This window comes from Moschus berezovskii, chromosome 23 (assembly GCF_049115385.1).
Source record: "Moschus berezovskii isolate FMDL1 chromosome 23, NW_MosBer_1.0, whole genome shotgun sequence".
Lineage (NCBI taxonomy): Eukaryota > Metazoa > Chordata > Mammalia > Artiodactyla > Moschidae > Moschus > Moschus berezovskii.
In genome coordinates, this window is record NC_142482.1 from 20867736 (window position 1) to 20892451 (window position 24716).

Consider the following 24716-nt stretch of genomic DNA (forward strand, 5'->3'; position numbering starts at 1 on the left):
GAAGATGTCCATCATCACAGAAAGTTCTTTTGTACAGTGCTGCTTTAGGGAGTCCTTGAAGGCTATAACTATCAGCTTTTTCTTTGAGGACACTATAGCCTGGATGTTGGGGCCTCTGACTAATACACTTTCCTATCCCTTGGTATTGGAGGTGATGTTGTTGGAAACTTTGTAGGTCATTGAGGACAGGGTGGCTTGGGGTGGGGCAGCACTCTCTCTTAAAATCAAATTGGAGCTGCTTCCGGGTGGAGGTGAGTGGTTGATGGGGAAAAGAGTGTCATCTGCCTCTTTAGTATTTCCCTCAGGTTAAGGACTGTGAGCCAAAGCTTTCTTTATCTCTCTTCAGGGTAGGCTATCCTCTTCCCACCATCTCACTGGAGAATTTTAGTCATTTATATACACTATTTACTATTTATTTGTCACATATGATTATATGTTTATAATTATATATGTTGATTTTTTGATTCTAGATCATATTTTAATATGTTCAGTCTGTGTAGTCGATTGTTCTTTTAGTTCCAAATAAATCCAATAGGAGCATGGCTGTGAAACACACTCCCTCCAGTAGCCTAGGTCATACATTTTCAACCGGGATGCTATCACCCTCAGTAGGTAAAAATTCAACTCTTTTCTTTTAAACAGATATATATTTATTGATGGGGTTCCTCAGTGGCTCAATGGTAAAAAAATCTGCCTGCCATGCAGGAGATGCAGGAGACACACGTTGGGAAGATAGCTTGGAGAAGGTTGGGAAGATAGCTTGGAGAAGGAAATGGCAACTCACTGCAATATTCTTGCTGGAAACATTCAATGGACAGAAGGGCCTGCAGTGCTGTAGTCCATAGGGTTGCAAAGAGTCAAAAATGACTGAGCACACACACAATATTTATGGATAAATAATTCACATACCATACCATTCACCCATTTAGAATATACAACTCATTGTTTTAAAGTGTAGTCATAGGGTTGTGTGATCATCACTGCAGTCTAATTTGAGAACATTTTTGTCATCTCTAAAAGAAACTCTGTACCCACTAGCTGCCAGTCCCCATTTTGCAGCTCTTAACAACCACTGAGCTTTCTGTCTTGATGCGTGCCTGTTCTGGACATTGAAAATCGGTTTTTTGGTGAGGAGCAGGGAAACAGTAGAAACAGTGTCAGACTTTATTTTTTTGGGCTCCAAAATCACTGCAGATGCTGATTGCAGCCAGGAAATTAAAAGACGCTTACTCCTTGGAAGGAAAGTTATGACCAACCTAGATAGCATATTAAAAAGCAGAGACATTACTTTGCCAACCAAGGTCCGTCTAGTCAAGGCTATGGTTTTTCCAGTGGTCATGTATGGATGTGAGAGTTGGACTGTGAAGAAAGCTGATCGCCGAAGAATTGATGCTTTTGAACTGTGGTGCTGGAGAAGACTCTTGAGAGTCCCTTGGACTGCAAGGAGATCTCACCAGTCCATTCTAAAGGAGATCAATCCTGGGTGTTCATTGGAAGGACTGATGCTAAAACTGAAACTCCAATACTTTGGCCACCTCATGCGAAGAGTTGACTCACTGGAAAAGACTCTGATGCTGGGAACGATTGGGGGTAGGAGGAAATGGGGATGACACAGAATGAGATGGCTGGATGGCATCACCGACTCGATGGACATGAGTTTGAGTGAACTCCGGGAGTTGGTGATGGACAGGGAGGCCTGGTGTGCTGTGGTTCATGGGGTCGCAAAGAGTCGGACACGACTGAGCGACTGAACTGAACTGAACCAAACTGAGGGATGAAAAAAAATCTTAGCTATAACAGTGCTTAACTCTATTTCACAAAATTTTATTCCCTGGTATTTAATTTCTCTTATTGAGTTTGCTTGGGTATCATATGAACAACGTTGATATTGAGTTCATGGAAGATTAGGGCTATAAACTATGGCAAATATATGGCTGTGATTAGAGGACTTTTAAGTCTTGAAAGTCCTTGATCTCAAAGTCAGATGGTGAGTCAGATGGCTTGTATATACTTCTTAGTTGCCATTGGCTACCTCATCAGTGCTGTTTATATTTAATCTTTAGGGTATTTGTTTTTTTTTGGCCATGCCATGTGGTGTGTAAGATCTTAGTTCCCTGTCCAGGAATTGAACATGTGCCCCCTGCAATGGAAATGTAGAGTCTTAACCATTGGACTGCCAGGGAATTCCCATTAATGCTCAGTACTTTTGTAATTTGAACTTTGAGAATTAAATAAAAATAGTTTATATTTTATTATTTAATTCCACAAATTGTTCAACCAGTCAGTAATTTAACTGTGTTGAGAAAATATTGACACCATCTGAATGAATATCTAGCACCTAGTTAAGCAAAGAGTCGGACACAACTTAGTGACTCAAATAACAACAAAGTTAAGCTAAAAGTTATTTTCTCATATTAAGTGAAAGTTAAAGGTTAATGAAAAATAATTTTAAGAAATTAATTTAAAATTTTTGTTTATTTCAAAAATAATTTTGAATAACTGAAAATTTGATTGTATCACTTATGTATTTATATAAATTGCTAAAATGCATACATGATTCTATACATTATAATTTATATAAGAAATTACATTAAAAGTTACTCAGTAAATATAAAATTAAGTTTAATATTAATAGCTTTAAATCTTTAATTTAACTTTAAAAAAATTATTTATTTATTTATCCACATGGCATGCAGGATCTTTCCCAACCAGGGACTGAGCCCATGCCCCCTGTACTGGTAGTGTGGAGCCTTAACCACTGGACCACCAGGAAAGTCCCAAATCTTTTAACTTTTAACTTAAAAAAATTGTTTAGTCTTTCTTAACCTTGCATTGAATAAAAGGAATAAGCTTTAGTACATATGATATACAGTATATCTGTGGTATTACATTTCATGGAGAAGGGGCAGTTAGGTAAAAAACATCTAAACAGGCTTCTGTTGCTGCTGCTGCTGCTGCTAAGTCACTTCAATCGTGTCCGACTCTGTGCGACCCCATAGACGGCAGCCTACCAGGCTCCCCTGTCCCTGGGATTCTCCAGGCAAGAACACTGGAGTGGGTTGCCATTTCCGTCTCCAAAACAGGCTCCTAAGAGGTACTAATTATGACAAAAAGGTTGAGCAGCAGTAACTGGTGTAGGTTTACCTCTTGGTAGGATGGTGAATAGTCCAGAACTTGGGGTGGTGGTACCTAGACTGGATGGAAATGACTCCCTGATTGTAGGTGCACCGGCTGACAGCTAGAAGGTCCCACGGTATTTCCCTTTCCTGGAAATAAGGTGGAAGGGATAGGATGGAAGTGCAGAACAGGACAAGTGTTCTTCATTACACATATGGAGAAGAGATAGTCCCTGTTCTTATCGTGCTTAGAGAGAAGATAAGATAGCTGTAGAGATAAGATAGAAACATGGAAAGTTCATTCATTTAGTCAGAATTGAATTCAGGATAAACAATAGAATATTTGACTCATTGCAGACAAGCTTCAATTTGTGGACACTCTTTTGTCTGTTTATAATGTCCTTGTTAGTGCAGTGTTCTTGTGTTCCATCGTTCTTTGTATGTGCAGTGTGTAATGACTGATATCACAGTTTTAGCTAAGATATGAAAGGAAATAGTATTGGTCCCTGTTTGTTGGAGAGTTCGGCTCACGCCTCTCCAGGTGTTGTGTTGAGAGGCAGCAGTACTGGTATTGCTGGTTTTGGGGGAACCAGTCAGTCAACGTTGTCAGGTGTACCTGTGGGAGTCCTAAGATTGGAACTCTGGAATCCTGAGCTTTGCTGCTTCTTTTGTCTCTCTGGATATCGGGGAGCCATTTACAGAGACAATGGAAATATGCTTTTCTAAAAAAAACAAACACAAACTTTTAGAGTATATCCTTTGCAGTTCAAAAGAGGATAGCCTCGGCCTTGCAAATCACCTGCCATCATAGCCTGCTGGCTGCACTTATGAATCAGCCAGGCCTGGGAGCCTACCCTCAGGAGGACTTTTCAGTGCTTGAAGTGGTGTTTAGGCCTCTTTGTTTCTTATGCTTCTTTTCACCATTATTTGTCTTTGTAGGTGTCTCTGCAAACAGACTCATGGGTGGTGCAATGCAGCTAACCTTTCGCAAGATGGCATTCGACTATTACCCCTTCCACTGGGCAGGTAGGAGAATGCTGAATGTGTGCAGTTTTAGTGTGGCTGAGGTGTTGAAGACTGATGCCTGACTTCACCCCTGATTGTCCAGCAGAAGGTTGCCTGGGATTGCAGCACAGGCTCAGAGAGGCGTTGGCTATGTTCTTTTTTCAAGAGGACATCTCTGGAAACTTACAGGGTCTGCTGTTGATGACTCTTTATCATTGATGAGAAGTAGGAGGGGAGGCAGTGCCTGAGATGTAGCATTTGATTCTGTGCTCTGCCCCTTACTTCCACTCATTTTAGAGTCTCTCCAGTGGTCCATGGTCAAAGATGCAGCTGGCCCTTAGGGAGCCTTAGGAAAAATTACATACAGAGTCCAGAAGAACTTGAGTGCTCTCACTAGATAATTTTTTCTTAGAGAATTTTGGATTGGTGGTGAGGGATCAGATTCTGAACTGTGGAAAGATATACCAATGGAAAAGAAAAATTAAGACATTGGATCATGATCTTAGACTAAAATCTTTTTGCCTTATTGCACAGGTGATAGCTGTAAACACTGGGTGCGTCACTGTGAGGCTATGGAGACCCGAGGCCAGTGGGCCCAGAAGCTGGTGACAGAATTTCAGAGTAAGATGGAGAAGTGGTATGAGGAGACAGATCTGAAACCACCCTGGCACCTGGGGGTAGACTCTTCCTTCCGGAGGAAAGCAGGTAGGTTATGAGGAGCTGGAGGAATCCCTTAACTTTGTCACTTGACATTTGCCTTTGAGTATCCAGTGGCAATAAAGCACTGGCCTGGCTAATTATGCTAACTTTATTGCACCAAGAGACATTCATGACTTTTTTTCTTTATGGGTCCTGTTTGTCTCCAGGCAGATCTGCAATGTGGAAGAGCAGTTGTTAGCATCTCTCATCAGTATTCATCTCTGTTGCTTTGGTCTGAAGGAGAAGATGATTTTTGAGTTCCCTCCAGAAGCTTGCCAGTGTTGACAAGCTCTTTTCTACACGTGCCACTAATGATCTTAAGAGTTTTTACTTTCTGAATCCTGTTAATAATGAGAATTGGGTGTATCTCAATCTCTTTCCCACCTTCTTATTTTTACTTAGATTCTTTCTCCAGTCCTCGAAAGAGCCCCCTAGAAAGAAGCCCTTCTCAGGGCCGGCAGATAGTCTTTCGGCCTCCAGCATGGAATCGCCTGCGCTCTAGCTGTTTGGTCATAAGGGTGGATGACTTGGACATCCACCAGGTAAGGAGGAGCCCATGATATGGGGAAACAGGGCTGCAGAGAGGTGGGGAAGCAGTTCATTCATTCATGTCTCTGCTTTTAATATGTTGTGTAGGTTTGTCATAGCTTTTCTTCCAGGGAGCAAGCATCTTTTCATTTCATGACTGCAGTCACCATATGCAATGACTTTGGAGCCCAAGGAAATAGTCTGTCACTGTTTCCATTTTTTCCCCATCTCTTTGTCATGAAGTGAGAAGTGATGGGACCAGATGCCATGATCTTTTTTTTTTTATTTTTCATTTTTCTGTTTTTTCATTTTTTATTTATTTCTTTTTGTTTTTTTTTTCATTTTTTTCCTTTTTGTTTTGATCTTAGTTTTTCGAATGTTGAGTTTTAAGCCAGCTTTTTCACTCTCTTCTTTCACTTTCATCAAGAGGCTCTTTAGTGTCTCTTTGCTTTCTCCCATAAGGCTGGTATCATCTACATATTTGAGTTTATAGATATTTCTCCCTGCAATCTTGATTCCAGCTTGTGCTTCATCTAGTCCAGCATTTTGCATGATGTACTCTACCTATAAGTTAAATAAGCAGGTGACAATATACAGCCTTGACGTACTCCTTTCCCAATTAGGAGCCAGTCCATTGTTCCATATCTGCTTCTAACTATTGCTTCTTGACCTGCATACAGATTTCTCAGGAGGCAGGTCAGGTGGTCTGGTATTCCCATCTCTTTCAGAATTTTCCACAGTTTGTTGTGATCCACACAGTCAAAAGCTTTAGCACAGTCAATAAAGCAGAAGTAGATGTTTTTCTGGAAGTCTCTTGCTTTTTCTGTGATCCAACAGATGTTAGCAATTTGATCTCTGGTTCCTCTGCATTATCTAAATCCAGCTTGAACATCTAGAAGTTCTTGGTTCACATACTGTTGAAGCCCAGCTTGGAGAATTTTGACCATTACTTTACTAGCGTGTGAGATGAATGCAATTGTGTGGTAGTTTGAGCATTCTTTGGCATTGCCTTTCTTTGGGATTTGAAAGAAAACCGACTTTTTCCAGTTCCGTGGCCACTGCTGAGTTATCCAAATTTGCTGGCATATTGAATGCAGTGCTTTCACAGCATCATCTTTCAGGATTTGAAATAGCTCAACTGGAATTCCATCACCTCCACTAGCTTTGTTCATCATGATGCTTCCTAAGGCCCACTTGACTTCACATTCCAGGATGTCTGGCTCTACATGAGTGATCACACCATTGTGGTTATCTGGGTCATTGAGATCTTTTTTTGTATAGTTTTTATGTGTATTCTTGCCACCTCTTCTTAATATCTTCTGCTTCTGTTAGGTCCATACTGTTTCTGTCCTTTATTGAGCCCATCTTTGCATGAAATGTTCCCTTGGTATCTCTAATTTTCTTGAAGAGATCTCTGGTCTTTCCCATTCTGTTGTTTTCCTCTGTTTCTTTGCATTGAGCACTTCAGTTCAGTTCAGTCGCTCAGTCGTGTCCGACTCTTAGCGACCCCATGAACCACAGCACGCCAGGCCTCCCTGTCCATCACTAACTCCCGGAGTTCACTCAAACTCATGTCCACCGAATCGGTGATGCCATCCAGCACTTAGGAAGGCTTTTTTATCTCTCCTTGCTATTCTTTGGAACTCTGCATTTAGATGGATGTATCTTTCCTTTTCTCCTTTGCCTTTCACTTCTCTTCTTTTCTTGGCTATTTGTAAGGCCTCCTCAGACAACTGTTTTGCCTTTTTGCATTTCTTCTTCTTGGGGATGGTTTTGATCACTGCTTCCTGTACGGTTTTATGAACCTCCGTCCATAGTTCTTCAGGCACTCTATCAGATCTAATCCCTTGAATCTATCTGTCATTTCCTCTGTATAATTGTAAGGGATTTGATTTAAGTCATACCTGAATGGTCTAGTGGTTTTCCCTACTTTTTTCAATTTAAGTCTGAACTTGGCAATAAGGAGTTCATGATCTGAGCCACAGTTAGCTCCCAGTCTTGTTTCTGCTGACTGTGTATACAGCTTCTCCATCTTCGGCTGCAAAGAATATAATCAATCTGATTTTGGTGCTGACCATCTGGTGATGTCCATGTGCAGAGTCTTCTCTTGTGTTATTGGAAGAGGGTGTTTGCTATGACCAATGCGTTCTTTGGCAAAACTCTCTTAGCCTTTGCCCTGCTTCATTCTATACTCCAAGGTCAAACTTGCCTGTTACTCCAAGTATTTCTTGACTTCCTACTTTTGTATTCTAGTCCTCTTATGATGAAAAGGACATCTAATTTTGGTGTTAGTTCTAGAAGGTCTTGTAGGTCTTCATAGAACTGTTCAGCTTCTTTGGCATTAGTGGTTGCGGCATAGACTTAAATTACTGTGATATTGAATGGTTTGACTTGGAAATGAACAGAGATCATTCTGTCATTTTTGATATTGTACCTAATTACTGCATTTCTGACTCTTGTTAACTATGAGGGCTACTCCATTTCTTTTAAGAGATTCTTGCCCACAGTAGATATAATGGTCTGATTTAATTCCTCTGAATACCCCACTTCAAACCTTTCATGGAAATGATGAACTCATAGATTGTGTTTGTTAGGCGTGAGAATGCCTGGCATCCATGTGAAAATCACTCTACTCCCCGTGACAGACACTGGAAGAATTAATTATAGAGGCTTTATCCTACCTCAGAGGAAACTGAGGAAATTCTGTTCGGGGTGCGGTACAGATGCTAACAGCCACTTGTGGTTGCCTAGGTTTCAACAGCTGGACAGCCAAGTAAGAAGCCATCGACACTCCTGTCCTGCAGTCGGAAGCTTCACAACCTCCCTACTCAGGTCTCTGCCATTCATATTGAGTTCACAGAGTATTACTTCCCTGATAATCAGGAGCTGCCAGGTAAGCATCTGCCCTGGTCATTTCCTCCAGTCTAACTTGCCTTGTTCACATTAGTCAGCCTTGGAGTCTCTGTTCCTATTCTGTTAGGAGTTTTAGGCGTTTGAGGTAGTGTGCCACAATTTTGTTGAAAACTCTGCCCAGAAGATTCCTTCTCTCTCATTTTTAAAATGTATTTATTTTTGGCTGTGCTAGGTCTTTGTGGCTGCGTGTGGGCTTCCTCTAGTGGCGAGCAGAGGCTGCTCTCTGATTGCAGTGCATGTACTTCTCATTGTTGGCTTCTCTCGTTGCGGAGCACAGGTTCTAGGTGCATGGCTCAGTAGCTGTGGCACACGGGCTTAGTTGCCCTCTGGCATGTGGGATCTTCTGGCACCGGGGATCAAACCTGTGTCCCCTACATTGGCAGGTGGACTCTTAACCACTGGACCACCAGCGAAGTCGATACCTTTGTTCTCTTGATAATAAAATGAGTATTAGCTGGTAAGTAAGAGTCAAGCTATTACTTCATTCATGGTAATTCTTTTTTCTCTGCTTTCCAGTTCCCTGTCCCAATCTTTACATTCAGTTAAATGGTCTGACATTTACTATGGATCCTGTCAGCTTACTCTGGGGAAACCTCTTCTGCCTGGATTTGTATCGCAGCTTGGAGCAGTTCAAAGCTATCTACAAGCTGGAAGATTCCAGCCAGAAAGATGAACATCTGGACATCCGCCTGGATGCCTTCTGGTTGAAGGTAGGGTAGAGAGTGGTATTTCTGTTCCCTATGGGCAGCCATAGTTGCATTTCTACCATGACTGTAATTCAAGGTTCTGCTCTGCCCATGGGATAGAAAGAAGGAAAGCAGTTTTACAGCCCAAATGGTCCGTCACGCTTGTATTAATGGTGGGTTGCAGAGATGCTCTGCTGGCCATTCTGAACTGGGTTTCATTTTCTCTCTGAAGGTGAGCTTCCCGCTGGAGAAGAGAGAGCGGGCTGCGCTGCACCGCCCCCAGTCCCTTGTCCTCTGTTCGTCAGGCATGACTGCCACCAATACACGTCACGCTCCATACTGTAGCTGTCCAGACCTCCAGAGTCTCTTCCGGGGTTTTGCTGCTACTGAGTTCTTTCATTCCAATTACGTTCAGTTTCCCAAGGTGCCAGGCGGCTTCAGCCTTTTACACATGTTTTTTATGGATCACGCCTTCCAGATGGATTCCTGCCTCCCTCAGTCTAGTGTTCTTCCCCCTCAGAGGCTTAAGGCTTCCCAGGACCTCTGGTCCATCCACTTTACCCAGATCTCCTTGGACTTTGAGGGAACAGAGAACTTCAAAGGCCACACCTTGAATTTTGTGGCCTCCTTCCCCTTGTCCATTTGGGCCTGCCTACCCCTCCGCTGGCAACAAGTGCAGGCACGAAAGCTCCGTACAGCCACAGAAGGGAGGCTGAAACCATCCGCCAGCTTTGGCAGTCCTGTCCATTCTGAGGCCCTGGCCCCTGACACTGTGTGCCATCAAAGGTCAAAGACTGAGCATGATTTGAAAAGCCTGTCAGGCCTTCCGGAAGTCATGGAGATCCTGCAAGAAGGCAGCAGCGGTGTGGACAGCAAAGGGCCTCTGATGGAGCTGGAGGACACGGCGGGCGTGCACGCGCTTGTGCACTCCCCTGCGCATGTCCGCCTGCGGCTCGACCACTACCAGTACCTGGCTCTCCTTCGTCTGAAGGAGGTGCTGCAGGGTCTTCAGGAGCAGCTGACTAAGGATACAGAGGCCATGACTGGGGCTCCCCTGCAGAACCAGACAGCCTGCATTGGTGTCCTCTTCCCCAGTGCGGAGGTGGCTCTGCTCATGCATCCTCCCCCTGGGGCTGATGAGGCTGACTCTGAGGGTTCAGATACTACCAGCCTCATAGATTCAGAGCTGTCTCCTTCAGAGGACCGGGAGCTGAAGTCTGATGCCTCCTCAGAACAGGGCCCAGCAAGCCCTGAGAAAGTTCTGGAAGACAGTGGCATTGAACATCTGGATGCATCCCAGGACAGGCCATTGCCTCTCCACAGCAATGGAGAAGTACAGGATACAGGTTCTCTTGCCCAGCAGGAGGCAGGGAAGGGCCAAGAGGCAGTTGATTCCTTACAGGTCAAGACACCGAGCAGAGCCCAAGCATCTGATTCACCAGCTGCACTGAAGCCCCCAGGGAGCAGGGATTCTGCTGTGAACGGACAGGGCGAGCTCATCCCCTTGAAGAACATAGAGGGAGAATTATCAAGTGCTATTCACATGACCAAGGATGCCACCAAGGAGGCACTGCATGCCACCATGGACCTCACCAAGGAAGCTATGTCCCTGACCAAGGATGCCTTCAGTCTGGGCAGAGACCGAATGACCTCCACCATGCACAAGATGCTGTCTCTGCCCCCGACCAAGTGAGTGGTTCTCTGCCTCCCTCAGTCACTTCATCTTTTCTTTCTAGCTCTGGGCACGGGGCTCAGGCCTCCTGCCATGCACACTTGTAGACTGGGAAGCGCCTGTAGTCCAGGAGTGTGTGTAAAATGGGCTAGTTAATGTGGCAGAGGCTTTAGTTTTCAGAGTTGCCTGGAGAGCAGCAGAGGAACTTTCAGGTATTTAGAGGATAATAAGTATTTCAGTCAGAGAGATTTTATTTTCAGGACTACATCTAATCCTGTGATGGGGGAGAACCCAGAAATACAATAAAATAACATAATCCCATGAATTTTCACATGCCTCCATGTATCTTAGTCTGGTCTTGGGCAGTTTTCAAGTCAGCATTTATTGCTTCGTAGCATCAAGTTATCTCTTTCACTGATTCCCTATTGTTGATACAGATATACTATATCAGAATAATAATGCCAGTATGATGTTTTATTCTTTTCTGTGGGCTCTTGCGTAATATTTTGTTTGACGTAATCCCACAACAACCTGAGGAGTTCGCTGCAGATGTTCGTGATCCAATTTATAGCTGAGGAAATGGAGGCTTCAGAGCCCAGAGCTCATGGATTCGGTCTTTTATACATGGAAAAGCTGGAGCTTTGGATTTGCTCTTTCTGGTACACCTGATTCAGTATCTGCTAGGGTAGTAAAGAAGGGAGACTTTCATCCATTCATGGAACAAATGTTTTCTGAGCCCTTACTGTGCACGAGGCCCTGTGTTAGGCATTGGGGCTGCAGCAGGGAGTAAGCAGAAAATACAGAAATGAGCAATCAGAAGGAAGGGAAGGCATAGATTTTTTCCACGAGTGTCTGTGCTTTCAGAAAGGATAATGAGAACTATGGAAAATCTTTGCTGGGACGATCAATAGCTTTAGAGCTTTTGTTTAAGAGGATTTTCTTAAATCGGTCTCAAAGCAAAGCCTGCAAGTGGGCTACTACCTGCTTGGCCAAGATAGCCTAGGATGAAAGAGAAGATAAATTATATAATAATACTAGTCAACACTTATTGACTGCTTTCTATGTGTCAGAAACTGTCCTAAATATTACAGTAGTAACCCAATAAATTATAAGAGCCCCATAAGGAAGGAACTAGTATCACTCCCCATTTTATAGATGAGGAAACAGGCTCAGAGAGGTAAGAAACTTACTCAGGATCACACAGCTTGTGCGTGTTGGGGTGAGGATTGAGAGCCTGAACTCAGAGTCACCAAATGTGCTGCCTTTTCCAAATGGAGATGAGTGAGGATTGGGAACAGAGGAGAGGCAAAAGGAGAAAAGAAAAGTGTGTGTGATACAGACTCGTTCAAACACCAACACCGACTTCCCCACTGGCCAGGCTGGTGGCCTTTTCTCAGTCTTCTTTCTCCAGGACTCCCTGTGCAGTCAGCCCTGCCAGTCAGTCCGTCCTGAGCATTTGTAACCCTGCGCAGTTACTCACACTTCTCTGAAGTAGTCATCTTTTTCCTTGGCTGCTCTCTTCTTCCTTTTATCATCGTTTTGTTTTTTAAATTATAAAAATGGGATCTTCCCTGGCAGTCCAGTGATTAAGGCTGCATGTTTCCACCATAAAGGGCCTGGGTTCAGTCTGTGGTTGGGGAACTAAGATCCTGCATGCCACGTGGCATGGTGCCCAGCCCACAAAAAATTGATCAGAATAATTTGTGTTCATTTTGTTGACAATGTAGAAAATAAAAGACTAAAGAAGAAAACATAAAAGTCACTGTAATGACACTATCCAATGCGTGCATGGCATGCTCAGTTGCTGCAGTCATGCCCGACTCTTTGTGACCTGCAAAGGCTCCTCTGTCCGTGGAATTCTCCAGGCAACAGTACTGGAGTGAGTTGCCATGCCCTCCTTCAGGGGATCTTCCCAACCCAGGGATCGAACCCGTGTCTCTTATGTCTTCTGCATTGGCGGGCAAGTTCTTTACCACTAGCTCCATCTGGAAAGCCCAACACTATCCAGAGATAGCCCTTATTGACTTTTGGATCTTCTAGATTTTATACATATATTTATGTATCCATGTGAATGCTTGTACATGTTTACATATGTGAAGTACACAAATTTTTTAATAGGATTATGTTATTTCTATAGAATATAGAAAATTTCCAGTTTTATTCACTTTGTTTAATTGTGAACAGATTCCCATTCATGAAGTATTTGAATATATAATTTTTAATTGCTCTATTTTTGTTGTTTAGTTGCTCAGTTGTGTCCGACTCTTTGCAACCCCATGAACTGCAGCATGCCAGGCTTCCCTGTCCTTCACCAACTCCTGGAGCTTGCTCAAACTCATGTCCATTGAGTCAGGTGATGCTATCTAACCATCTCATCCTCGGTTGTCCCCTTCTCCCCCTGCCTTCAGTCTTTCCCAGCATCAGGGGCTTTTCCAGTGAGTCAGTTCTTCTTATCAGGTGACCAAAGTATTGGAGCTTCAGCTTCAACATTAGTCCTTCCAATGAATATTCAGGACTGATCTCCTTTAGGATTGACTGGTTTGATCTCCTTGCAGTCTAAGGGACTCTCAAGAGTCTTCTCTAACACCACAGTTCAAAAGCATCAGTTCTTTGGCAAATTGGTCTATTGTATTCTTGCAAATAGATGTATCATAATTTATTCATCCAAATTCACAGTCTAGGCGGGGGTGGGGATCATTTAGTCTGGTTCTACTTTTTTCTCAGGTGAAACCAATGCTGTGTTAAATGTTCTTATTTTTGTGAACATGACTCTTTATTCATATCTAAATCTTTTATTTATTTTAGAATAAAATAAAATCTTTAGAATAAAGAGGATTATTATTTTTATTATTATTTATTATTATTATTTTTTACTAATTATTTTATTAGAATAAAACCTAGGAAGTGGAATTATTGGGTCACACACTACAAACATTTTAAGGTTCTTGATGAATTTGCCAAACTTTCAGATACTTTGCATTTTTGAATACATTTTGTTCACTCTTGAACAGTATGGGAGTTAGGGGCACTGAATCTCTGTGCAGTTGAAACTCTGCATGTAACTTGTAGTTGGCCTTACCTATGAAATGGTTCCTGCATATCTGTGGTTTCAGCACATCTGTAGATTCAACTGACTGGAGATCATGTAGCACTATGTGCGCATGTTCAGCCAGTAAGTCGTGCCCAAAGCTTTGTGACCCCATGGACTGCAGCCTGCCAGGCTCCTCTGTCCATGGGATTTCCCAGGCAAGGGTACTGGAGCGGGTTGCAATTTCCTTCTCCAGAGGATCTTCCTGACTCAGGGACTGAACCTGCATCTCTTTCATTGCCGGTGGATTCTTCCCCACTGAGCAACCTGGGAAGCCCTGTAGTACTCTAGTATGCACTGTTGAGAACAGAGTACATGTAAGTGAACCCGTGCAGTTCAAACCTGTGATGATCAAGGGTCAGCTGTACTTCTTCTCTTGGTTATTTTGTCCATTGCCTCACTTCTGCAAGAGTCCTTATTTTCAGTCCTGACTTCCTTCCCTCCCCTGCTGTTCCTTTAAAACTATACTGCACATAGTTCCACATGGATCTCCAGGGGTGCCTTGAACCTCACATGTGTAAAACTAAATTCCTTATCCCAGACCAGCTCGTTTTTTCTTTCTTTTTTGGGTGGCCTCATTCTCCTGCTCATTCAACCTCTGCCTTTTCCAGGCATTTGTCAGGTTCTGACCATACTTTTAAATTTAGGCATACTTCAGAATCATATGGAGGCTTGTTAAAACACAGAGTGCTGAGCCCTACCCCCAGAGTTCCTCTTCCAGTAGGTCTGAGATGAAGCCTGAGAAGTTACTTTTTAATGAATTCTCCTTTAGATACTAATACCCCTAGGAGGGTGACTGAGTATAGGGCTCTAGGGAGTCTCACATCAGTTTTTCCTGTCTGCTCCCACAGATGGAGTGTTTTAGTAAACTATTAGTTGATTTCCTTGTTGGCTGTCTTTCCGTCTCTAGCTTATTTGTAAAAGGCAGGTCAAACTTCCTAAAACACAGGTGTAATCCTATTATTTCCCTATTCTAAACCCTTCTGGCCTTTTCTTTTTTCTGAGTTGAGTTTGAACTTCTTAGTGTGGCATTATCAATTATTGTGATATATCCATATGGCACATTATTATTTTTTTTAAATAGACTATTTTCTAGAGCAGTTTTAGCATCATAGCAATATTGAGTGGACAGTACAGAGATTTCTCATCTGTCTCCTACACGTCACAGTTTTCAGAGCACTTTCATGCATTGTCTTTTACCCAGGGTTTCCTATGATCTGGCTTCAGCTCATGTGGTTAAGTGAAAAAAGCACTTAGCAAGAAGTTAGGAGACTTGGGTTCTTCTTAATTCTACCTTTAACTGAAACTGAGTCAGTTTCTTCACCTATAACATAGGAGGGTGGACTCAAAAGGTCTTTACAAGTTTCTTTAAAGAAGCCTTCTAACTTTATCTTCTGTTGCTCTTCCCCAGCAAACCCTGTGCTCCAGCTGAGCTGAGCTGCTTGCTAGTCTCCAAGGTACATTTTGTTTTCTGGTGCCACAACTTTGTGCAGGCTGTTTCTTCCACATGGAAGGCCCTCTGTGCTGTCTCCTTCAGCCTCTCACGGACCCCCTCTCACACCGTCTCTTTCCTCAGAGCCACTCTCGACCCCTTTCTTTTCATCCTTTCCCTTTTCTGGCGTTGTCGAGCCTTTGGCTTGTACCCCTGTCCCTCTTACAGTGTGTGACTTACTACCATATAGTGTTATTTATGTATAGTCCCCTCTCTCCTGATAGAATACACATTCTTTGAGGACAGGGGCTGTCTTATTCATCACTGCCCACCACTGCCCTGTGTCATGTGTGGTGCTTTGTATGCAGAAGTTATTCAGTAAATGCTTGAGGAATGGCTTTGGGTACAACTCATAAGCACCAGGGCTGTAGGTAGTAGTCTCTGCTATAGACAGGATAATCCTGAATAACCTTGGCATTTGACATGGGAGGACTGCCTGTGCAGTTTGAAATGCTGGAATAGGAGTGTTCAGAAAGGCCCAGCAGTTGAAAAATGGTGTGACCCCCTTCTACAGAAAGTAATAGTGGACCTCAAAGTTTATGTTTACAATAACTGTCTGGGCGAAAAGGATGGGTATTGCAAGAGAATGAAACAACGTGCCTCCTAAGCCACATTTGTGGTTTCTGCTTTTGTTTTTCAAACAGGGAGCCTGTGGCCAAGGTAGATGAAGGGGTGGCAGCCCCCGTAAGTGGAGGTGCTGCCCGACTCCGATTTTTCTCCATGAAGAGGACAGTGTCCCAGCAGTCATTTGATGGTGTCTCGTTGGATAACAGTGGCCCTGAAGACCGGATTTCAGTGGACAGTGATGGCAGTGAGAGCTTCGTGATGCTCTTGGAGTCTGGTAAGTGGAAGCAGAGCCAGGCAGAGTTGCAGAGCCTCAAGAGGGTTTTTCTGATGCCTGTATTCAGACCGGCAGAATGCAGAAGGAGCTGAGCTTTGATAAAGCAGACATTTTCTTAATCAAAACCAAAGAAGAGTGAAATTTTAATGGATCTGTGACTCTAAATTTATCCTCACATCTTTTAGGTTATTGACAGGTATTTAACCCTTATCCCAGAACAACACTCAAAGAAGAGAGGACTAGTCTTACAGCCATGGAGCAGTGGCAGTAGGTTAACTTTGCGGCTGTATCAATGGTGTGTGTGTGTTTCCTATCTTTTGCTCGACTATGTATTTCATTGTTGGAAAATAACTAGGAGCTTTTTGTCTATAGTAAAATGAGTAACTTTCAGAAGTTAGATTAAACCCCACTAGGAGTTAGACTAGTTCTTTCAGGTTATCAAAATGAAAACTTTAAAAATCATCCCTTGTGTGCATGCTAAGTCGCTTCAGTTATGTCCAACTCTTTGCAACCCTATGGACTGTAGCTCGCCAGGCTCTCTGTCTATGGGATTCTCTAGGCAAGAATATTGGAGTGGGTTGCCATGCCCTCCTCCAGGGGATCTTCCCTATTCAAGGATCGAACTCGCGTCTCTTGTGGCTCCTGCATTGCAGGTGGATTCTTTACCGCTGAGCAACCAGGAAAGCCTAAAACAGTCACTTAAGAGTATCTAAATGAAAATAAAATGAAAAAAGAATATACTGTTTCTTAAACTGGATGGCATATCCATGTTTGTTTTGTTATTATTATTAATTTCTTGTGGAAAAATCCAAATATTTAAAAATAGAAGCAAATAATGAACCTTCATATACCCATTACCTAGCTTGGGATATTAAGAACTCATGGCAATTCTTTTTTTTTTGGAATTAATTTTATTTTTATTTGGAAAGGTTTCCATTTCCAAATATGATCACAACCGCCATATGACAGATTTTGGACAAAATCTCTACTATTACTGTCCCAGTTCAGTTCAGTTCAGTTGCTCAGTCGTGTCTGACTCTTTGCAACCCCATGGACTATAGCACACCAGGCCTCCCTGTCCATCACCGATTCCCGGAGTTTACTCAAACCCATGTCCATCGAGTTGGTGATGCCATCCAACCAGCTCATCCTCTGTCATTCTCTTCTCCTCCCACCCCCAATCCTTCCCAGCATCAGGGTCTTTTCCAATGAGTCAGCTCTTTGCATCAGGTGGCCGCAGTATTAGAGTTTCAGCTTCAGCATCAGTTCTTCCAGTGGATATTCAGGACTGATCTCCTTTAGGATGGACTGGTTGGATCTCCCTGCAGTCCAAGGGACTCTTAGAGTCTTTTCCAACACCATAGTTCAAAAGCATTCAGCTTTGGCATTCAGCTTTGTTCATAGTCCAACTCTCACATCTATACATGACTACTGAAAAAACCATGGCTTTGACTAGACGGACCTTTTTTGGCAGAGTAATGTCTCTGCTTTTTAATATGCTGTCCAGGTTAGTCATAACTTTTCTTCCAAGGAGCAAGCATCTTTTAATTCCATGGCTGCAGTCACCATCTGCAGTGATTTTGGAGCCCAAAAAAGTAGTCTGACACTATTTCCTCTGTTTCCCCATCTATTTGCCATGAAGTGATGGGACCAGATGTCTTGGCAATTCTTATTTCATTTATTCTTCTGCCCTCTTCCCTTCTTCCCATATTACTTTGAAGCAAATCCCTCCATATCATTTTATCCATAAATATATAAATGTTTTCATTACACATCTGTAGAAAATACAGATTTTTAACCAAATTTAAAGTTTTTAAAATTATGGTAAAATGTACATAACATAAAATTTACCATCATAACTACTTTTAACTATAATTTAGTGGCATTAAGTACCTTCAGATCATTGTACAACCATCACCCACTATCTATCTCTAGAACCTTTTCATCTTGCAAAACTGAAAGTCTATACCCATTAAACAATAACTCCTCATTCCCTCTTCCACCAGCCCCTAGCATCCACCATTCTACTTTCTATCTCTATGAATTTGACCACTTTAGGTACCTCATGTAAATGGAATTGTACATGACTGGGTTATTTCATTTAACATGATGTCTCTGTGGCTCATTTATGTTGTATGTAGCATGTGTCAGAATATCCTTCCTTTTTAAGGCTAGTATCTATTTTTCGTTTGTACCACACTTTGTTTAACCGTTCTCTGGTCCATGGACACTTGGGTTGCTTCCATTTACAGACTTTTTTCAACATGACCAAATACCATTGTCACACTTTAAAAAATTAACAATAATTCCCTAAATTCATTAAATATCCAGTTAGTCTTGAAATTTCCAGTTTTCTCATGAATGTCATAAATTTTTTGTTTTTACAGTTGTCACTAGAGATTGGATTTGAGTAAAATTTTTTGACTCTCCAGCTCTTGTTATCTTTCTTTTGCAGAGTCTGGTCCAGAATCTCTTCTACCGGGATCTCTTCCCAGTGCTGTGGACAGTGCTGGTGTTCAAGAGAGCCCTGTTGTGGATAGTTATGCCCAGGGATCACCAGAGGCCAACAGTTCTGTCTCACACAGTGGGGAAGACCTCAATCTTCACCTGGTCAGCTGTTCTAGTTTCTTCTCTGCAGAGGGTGGTCTCTCAGCTGGCAGCTTGGGACGCAGCTAAGTGAGTCTCCCGTTACAGGTGTCAGTTCTGGTCCTGAAGGTGAATGAGGTGTCTCTGGGGATTGAGGTACGTGGTGAGGACCTGACTGTGGCCCTGCAAGGAGAGAAGCTGACTCTCCAGCAGCCGGGCACCGTGGGACTCTGGCAGTTCCTGCATGGACAGTGCCCAGGTGAGGATGGTGGGATTCTAGGAGAGCTGGTGGGATTTGAGCTGGGGTGGGGAGGAGGACAGTCAGAGCTTAAGTTGCTCCTGTCCTGTGCTCCAGGGGCACCCAGCCCAGTGCCAAGTGCTTGGTGCTTCTCTCCAGCAGCCGTTAGGAGGAGGAAGCAGTCTAGTGAAGCCTCCTTCTCACAGGGAGCCTCCCAGAGCTCTCACTGAGGCTGTGTGCCCATTAGGCTGGTCTCCATCCTCACCTCCCACGTGCCCCTTACCCTCATGTGAGAGGACAGTGTTCACTTCTTTGTTTGTGGGGCTGCTAACACCAAGCTGTATCTGATCAGGGAGCTTCTGATTCAGTCCTTTGATGTAAATTATTATTTATACTTTAAAAGATGGCAGGAAAAATCTGGACTGGAACTACATGCTTCGTTTTTTAAAAATTATATTTTTAAATATTGCGTAGATATGCTTATAAAGTAGAATGCTTGTAAAATATATATATAAGGTATAAAATAATCATAATACAATGAATGCATGTACCTACTACCTAGTTTAATAAATAGAACAGTACCATTAAGTTTGAGCCCTGGGAGCCCCTCTCCAGAACCTTCCTCATGCCTCTCACCTGTCATAGGGGATCACTGTCCTGAATTTGCATTTTTCATTTTCTTGCTTTACAATTCTTCTACATGTTTTTTTATCAGTGTATTATTTAGCTTTCGAGTTTTTTTTAACTGGAATTATCGTTTATATTCTTTGGGATTTTCTCTTTTCAAGTACTGTGATATTCTTCAAATCCTTCTATGTTGTTGAGTTAGCTATAATGCATTCATTTTCACTACTTTATAATATTCTATTGTAGAAATGTATGACTTTTTAAAAAACTGCTTTAATGAGGTATAATATTGCATACTATGGAATTTACTCTTTGTTAAGTGTGTGTGTTGATAAATATTAGTAAGCTTACAGGGTTCTGCAACCATCTCCATCACTCCCAAAATCTCTCTTGTACTCATTACTGTTTACTTCTTCATTCTATTCTGAACAGACATGTGGTTTGTTTCCAGTTTTTTTTGCTGTTTCAGATAGGATTGTTTTGACATGCCCATCCTTGTATATGTCTCCTGTTATGGGTGTTGGAGAGTTTCTCCAGGTTTATATTCCTGAGGAATAATTGCTAGGTCATTAGGGTAGGTATAGCTTTAACTTTGCTAGATAACGCCCATTTTTTTCCCCAGAACGGTTGTACCAATTTACAGTTATATAGGTATGTAAGTTGTTTCATAGCCTTGGCTGCACCTGAGGTTATTCTTCATGCACTTTTGAGTATATTAGCATAGATCCTGCTTGGCCTCCTGAGAGAAAGATGAGAAGATCAAGACTTGGAGAAAGGAAGAGATGATCAAATTTAGCAGAGCTGAGGGTCCACTGTTTATTCATTTTTGGCTGCGCTGTATGGCTTGTAAGATCTCAGTTCCTCAACCAGGGAATGAACCTGGGTCCTAGCAGTGAAAGAGTTGAGATCTAACTACTAGACCACCAGGGAACTCCCAAGGGTCCTCTGTTTTAGTTTCACCTTGACCATTAGCCCACTGCCTCTGATTCTAAGCAAGACCAGCTTTTTAATTGGTCCTTAATGTCCCTTCTACCATGAGAGGCATTAGAGCAAAGTGGCCAAGCCCATGGCCTTTGCAGTCAGACAGTTTGCATGCAGCTCCTACCTTGCTACTTGCAAACTGTGTTACTTTGTTGGTTTTTAAAAAATGATTTATTTATTTTTGGCTATACTGGGTCTTTGTTGCTGTGTGTCGGCTTTCTCTAGTTGCAGTGAGTGGGGAGTACTCTCTAGTTGCAGTATGTGGGCTTCTTTTTGCAGTGGGTTCTGTTGTTCCAGAGCACAGGCTCTAGAACATGGGCTCCAGTAGTTGTGTGCAAGGGCTTTGTTGCCCTGCAGCATGTGGAATCTTCCCAGAACAGGGATCGAACCCGTGTCCCCTTCCTTGGCAGGCAGACTCTGAATCACTGGACTACCAGGGAAGTCCACAAGCTTTGTTACTTTGGCAAGTTACTCTCTGTGCCTTATTTGTTTCATCTGTAAAATGGGAAGATGATAATACTTCTGGTACAGGATTGTTATGAATATTCAGTTCAGTTCACTCAGTCGTGTCCAGCTCTTTGCGAACCCATGGACTGCAGCATGCCAGGCCTCCCTGTCCATCACCAACTCCTGGAGTTTACTCAAACTCATGTCCATTGAGTCAGTGATGCCATCCAACTGTCTCAGCCTCTGTCGCCCCCTTCTTCTCCCGCCTTCAATCTTTCCCAGAATCAGGATCTTTTCAAATGAGTCAGCTCTTTGCATCAGATGGTAAAGAATTGGAGTTTCAGCTTCAACATCAGTCCTTCCAATGAATATTCAGGACTGATCTCCTTTAGGATGGACTGGCTGGATCTCCTTGCAGCCCAAGGGACTCTCAAGAGTCTTCTCCAAGACCATAGTTCAAAAGCATCAATTCTTTGATGCTCAGCTTTTTATAGTCCAACTCTCACATCCATACATGACTACTGGAAAAACTATAGCCTTGACTAGACGGATCTATGTTGGCAAAGTAATGTCTCTGCTTTTTAATATGCTGTCTAGGTTGGTCATAGCTTTTCTTCCAAGGAGTAAGCGTCTTTTAATTTCATGGCTGCAGTCACCATCTGCAGTGATTTTGGAGCCTAAAAAATAAAGTCTGCCACTGTTTCCATTGTTTCCCCATCTATTTCCAATGAAGTGATGGGACCAGATGCCATGATCTTAGTTTTCTGAATGTTGAGCTTTAAGCCAACTTTTTCACTCTCCTCTTTCACTTTCAAGAGGCTCTTTAGTTCTTCTTCACTTTCTGCCATAAGGGTGGTGTTATCTCCATATCTGAGGTTATTGATATTTCTGCCGGCAATCTTGATTCCGACTTGTGCTTCATCAAGCCCAGCATTTCTCATAATGTACTCTGCATATAAGTTAAATAAACAGGGTGACAATATACAGCCTTGACATACTCCTTTCCCTGTTTGGAACCATTCTGTTGTTCCATGTCCAGTTCTAACTGTTGCTTCCTGTCCTGCATACAGATTTCTCAAGAGTCAGGTCAGGTGGTCTGGTATTCCCATCTCTTTCAGAATTTTCCACAGTTTATTGTGATCCACACAATCAAAGGCTTTGTTATAGTCAATAAAGCAGAAATAGATGTTTTTCTGGAACTTCCTTGATTTTCAGTGATCCACCGGATGTTGGCAATTTAATCTCTCTTTCCTCTGCCTTTTCTAATTCCAGCTTGAACATCTGGAAGTTCATGGTTCACTTATTGTTGAAGCCTGGCTTGGAGAATTTTGAGCATTACTTTACCAGTGTGTGAGATGAGTGCAATTGTGCAATAGTTTGAGCATTCTTTGGCATTGCCTTTCTTTGGGATTGGAATGAAAACTGACCTTTTCCAGTCCTGTGGCCACTGCTGAATTTTCCAAATTTGCTCACATATTGAGTTCAGCACTTTCACAGCATCATGTTTTAGGCTTTGAAATAGCTCAATTGGAATTCCATCACCTCCACTAGCTTTGTTCATAGTGATGCTTCTTAAGACCCACCTGCCTTCACATTCCAGGATGCCTGGCTCTAGGTGAGTGATCACACCATCTTGAAAAAAGATGTCCTTTTCATTATAGGGGACTGGAATGCAAAAGTAGGAAGTCAGGAAACACCTGGAGTAACAGATTTGGCCTTGGAGTACAGAATGAAGCAGGCCAAAGGCTAATAGAGTTTTGCCAAGAGAATGCACTGGTCATAGCAAACACTCTCTTCCAACAACACAAGAGAAGATTCTACACATGGACATCACCAGATGACCAACACTGAAATCAGATTGATTATATTCTTTGCTGCTGAAGATGGAGAAGCTCTATACAGTCAGCAAAAATAAGACTGGGAGCAGACTGTGGCTCAGATCATGACCTCCTTATTGCCAAATTCAGACTTAAATTGAATAAAATAGGGAAAACCACTAGACAATTCAAGTATGACAAAAATCAAATCCTGAAAGATTATACAGTGAAAGTGAGAAATAGATTTAAGGGACTAGATCTGATAGACAAAGTGCCTAAAGAACTATGGATGGAGGTTCATGACATTGTACAGGAGACAGGGATCAAGACCATCCCCAAGAAAAAGAAATGCAAAAAGGCAAAATGGCTGTCTGAGGAGGCCTTACAAATAGCTGTGAAAAGAAGAGAAGCAAAAAGGAAAGGAGAAAAGGAAAGATATACCCATTTGAATGCAGAGTTCCAGAAAATAGCAAGGAGAGATAAGAAAGCCTGCCTCTGTGATCAGTGCAAAGAAATAGAGGAAAACATTAGAATGGGAAAGACTAGAGATCTCTTCAAGAAAATTAGAGATACCAAGGGAACCATTTCATGCAAAGATGGGCTCAATAAAGGACAGAAACGGTATGGACCTAACAGAAGCAGAAGATATTAAGAAGAGGTGGCAAGAATACACAGAAGAACTGTACAAAAAAGATCTTCACGACCCAGATAATCACGATGGTTATGAATATTAACTATATATTAAAGTGCTTAGAGCAATCACTGGCTGGTAATTAATTAATGTATTTTCCTTCTGTCTTGCTTTGCAAAGGCACAAGCTTTCAGGACTCCTCCACTTTGAAGACTGGCCACATCAGGCCATCTGTGGGCCTTCGCTTTGAGGTGGGGCCTGGTGCAGCTGTTCATTCCCCTCTGGCCACACAGAACGGCTTCCTGCATTTGTTGCTTCAGGGCTGTGACCTTGAGCTACTCACTTCGGTGCTCAGTGGCCTGGGGCCCTTCTTGGAGGATGAGGAGATCCCAGTGGTGGTTCCCATGCAGATTGAGCTCCTGAACTCCAGGGTCACTCTAAAGGTGAGAGGAACTTTGGGGTTGACCCTCGACTTGGTCAAGCAAGGGATTCTTGACCCTTGACCCTGTTAACAGTGACAGCTGTTAACTTCTTCTCATGTCCCTGTGAAATGTGGGGAAGACCAAGTGAGGAAAGGCATGTTAGCATTCAGTACTACAGTAGTACCTAAGTATGTAGTGCCAGCAAGAAGTTCTAGGTTCAAGTGAGGGGGGCCTTGTCTATAGCCCTGCCCTTTGGCATGCAGCATGACTGTGCAAGCCTACAGGTTAGTAGATCCTCAGTCTCACTGTGTCTAGAATGCGAGAGACTCATTATGCCTCTCATGCCTCGCTAGAGTGTATGGACAAACAGTGATGGCAAAGTGCTTCGAGCTCCACTGTTGGAAGCATGGCTTGTTACCTAAGCTGCTCTGAGTTCTTTGGGAGTCTCACGCGGCTTCTCTCTTTCCTGCAGGATGATGTCCCCCCCATCTACCCCACCTCGCCAGGCCCCATACCCATCACTCTGTCCGTGGAGCACGCTGTGCTGAGTCGGAGTGACGACGGTGTGTTCCACATAGGCGGTGAGTTGGACTTGTCAGCCTCCCGGCTTGTCTACCTTTTTGCTCCTGGAAGGAAATAGGTGACAACCAGGAACAGTCCGCTTGTTGCTGGCAGTTTGTCATTCAGAACCTTTACTTTTTTCCAGCTGCTGCTCAAGACAGACCATCAGCCAAAGCACCTAAGAGTGAGAAGAGGCAGCCCCCCAAAGAACAGGTGTTTTTGGTGCCCACTGGGGAGGCTTTTGGTCCACAGGTGAGACCCTAACTGAACAGTACCTTTCCTATAAACCCTTTGGGGCTGTAATCACAGAAGTGGGTAAAACCCAGAGGGCTGACAAGGTTGCTTGTGCTGGTCCAGCTGGGCGGT

General features: G+C 43.0%; 1 protein-coding gene across 3 annotated transcripts in view; it reads left to right on the forward strand.

Moving 5' to 3' along the window:
* The window catches only part of BLTP3A (bridge-like lipid transfer protein family member 3A), a 77285-nt gene that overhangs the window by 48313 nt on the left and 4256 nt on the right, over positions 1–24716 (forward strand). For 2 of the 3 annotated variants that reach the window (XM_055407055.2, XM_055407056.2), the window contains 12 exons: positions 4056–4142; positions 4656–4826; positions 5223–5362; positions 8100–8241; positions 8778–8971; positions 9180–10636; positions 15844–16040; positions 18496–18650; positions 18735–18885; positions 23548–23810; positions 24262–24370; positions 24496–24602. In XM_055407055.2, coding sequence (XP_055263030.2) covers positions 4056–4142; positions 4656–4826; positions 5223–5362; positions 8100–8241; positions 8778–8971; positions 9180–10636; positions 15844–16040; positions 18496–18650; positions 18735–18885; positions 23548–23810; positions 24262–24370; positions 24496–24602 — 3173 coding nt within the window. Of the gene's footprint in view, positions 1–4055; positions 4143–4655; positions 4827–5222; positions 5363–8099; positions 8242–8777; positions 8972–9179; positions 10637–15843; positions 16041–18495; positions 18651–18734; positions 18886–22191; positions 22535–23547; positions 23811–24261; positions 24371–24495; positions 24603–24716 lie in introns of those variants that run through there. The other variant, XR_016036094.1, reaches the window with a different exon arrangement.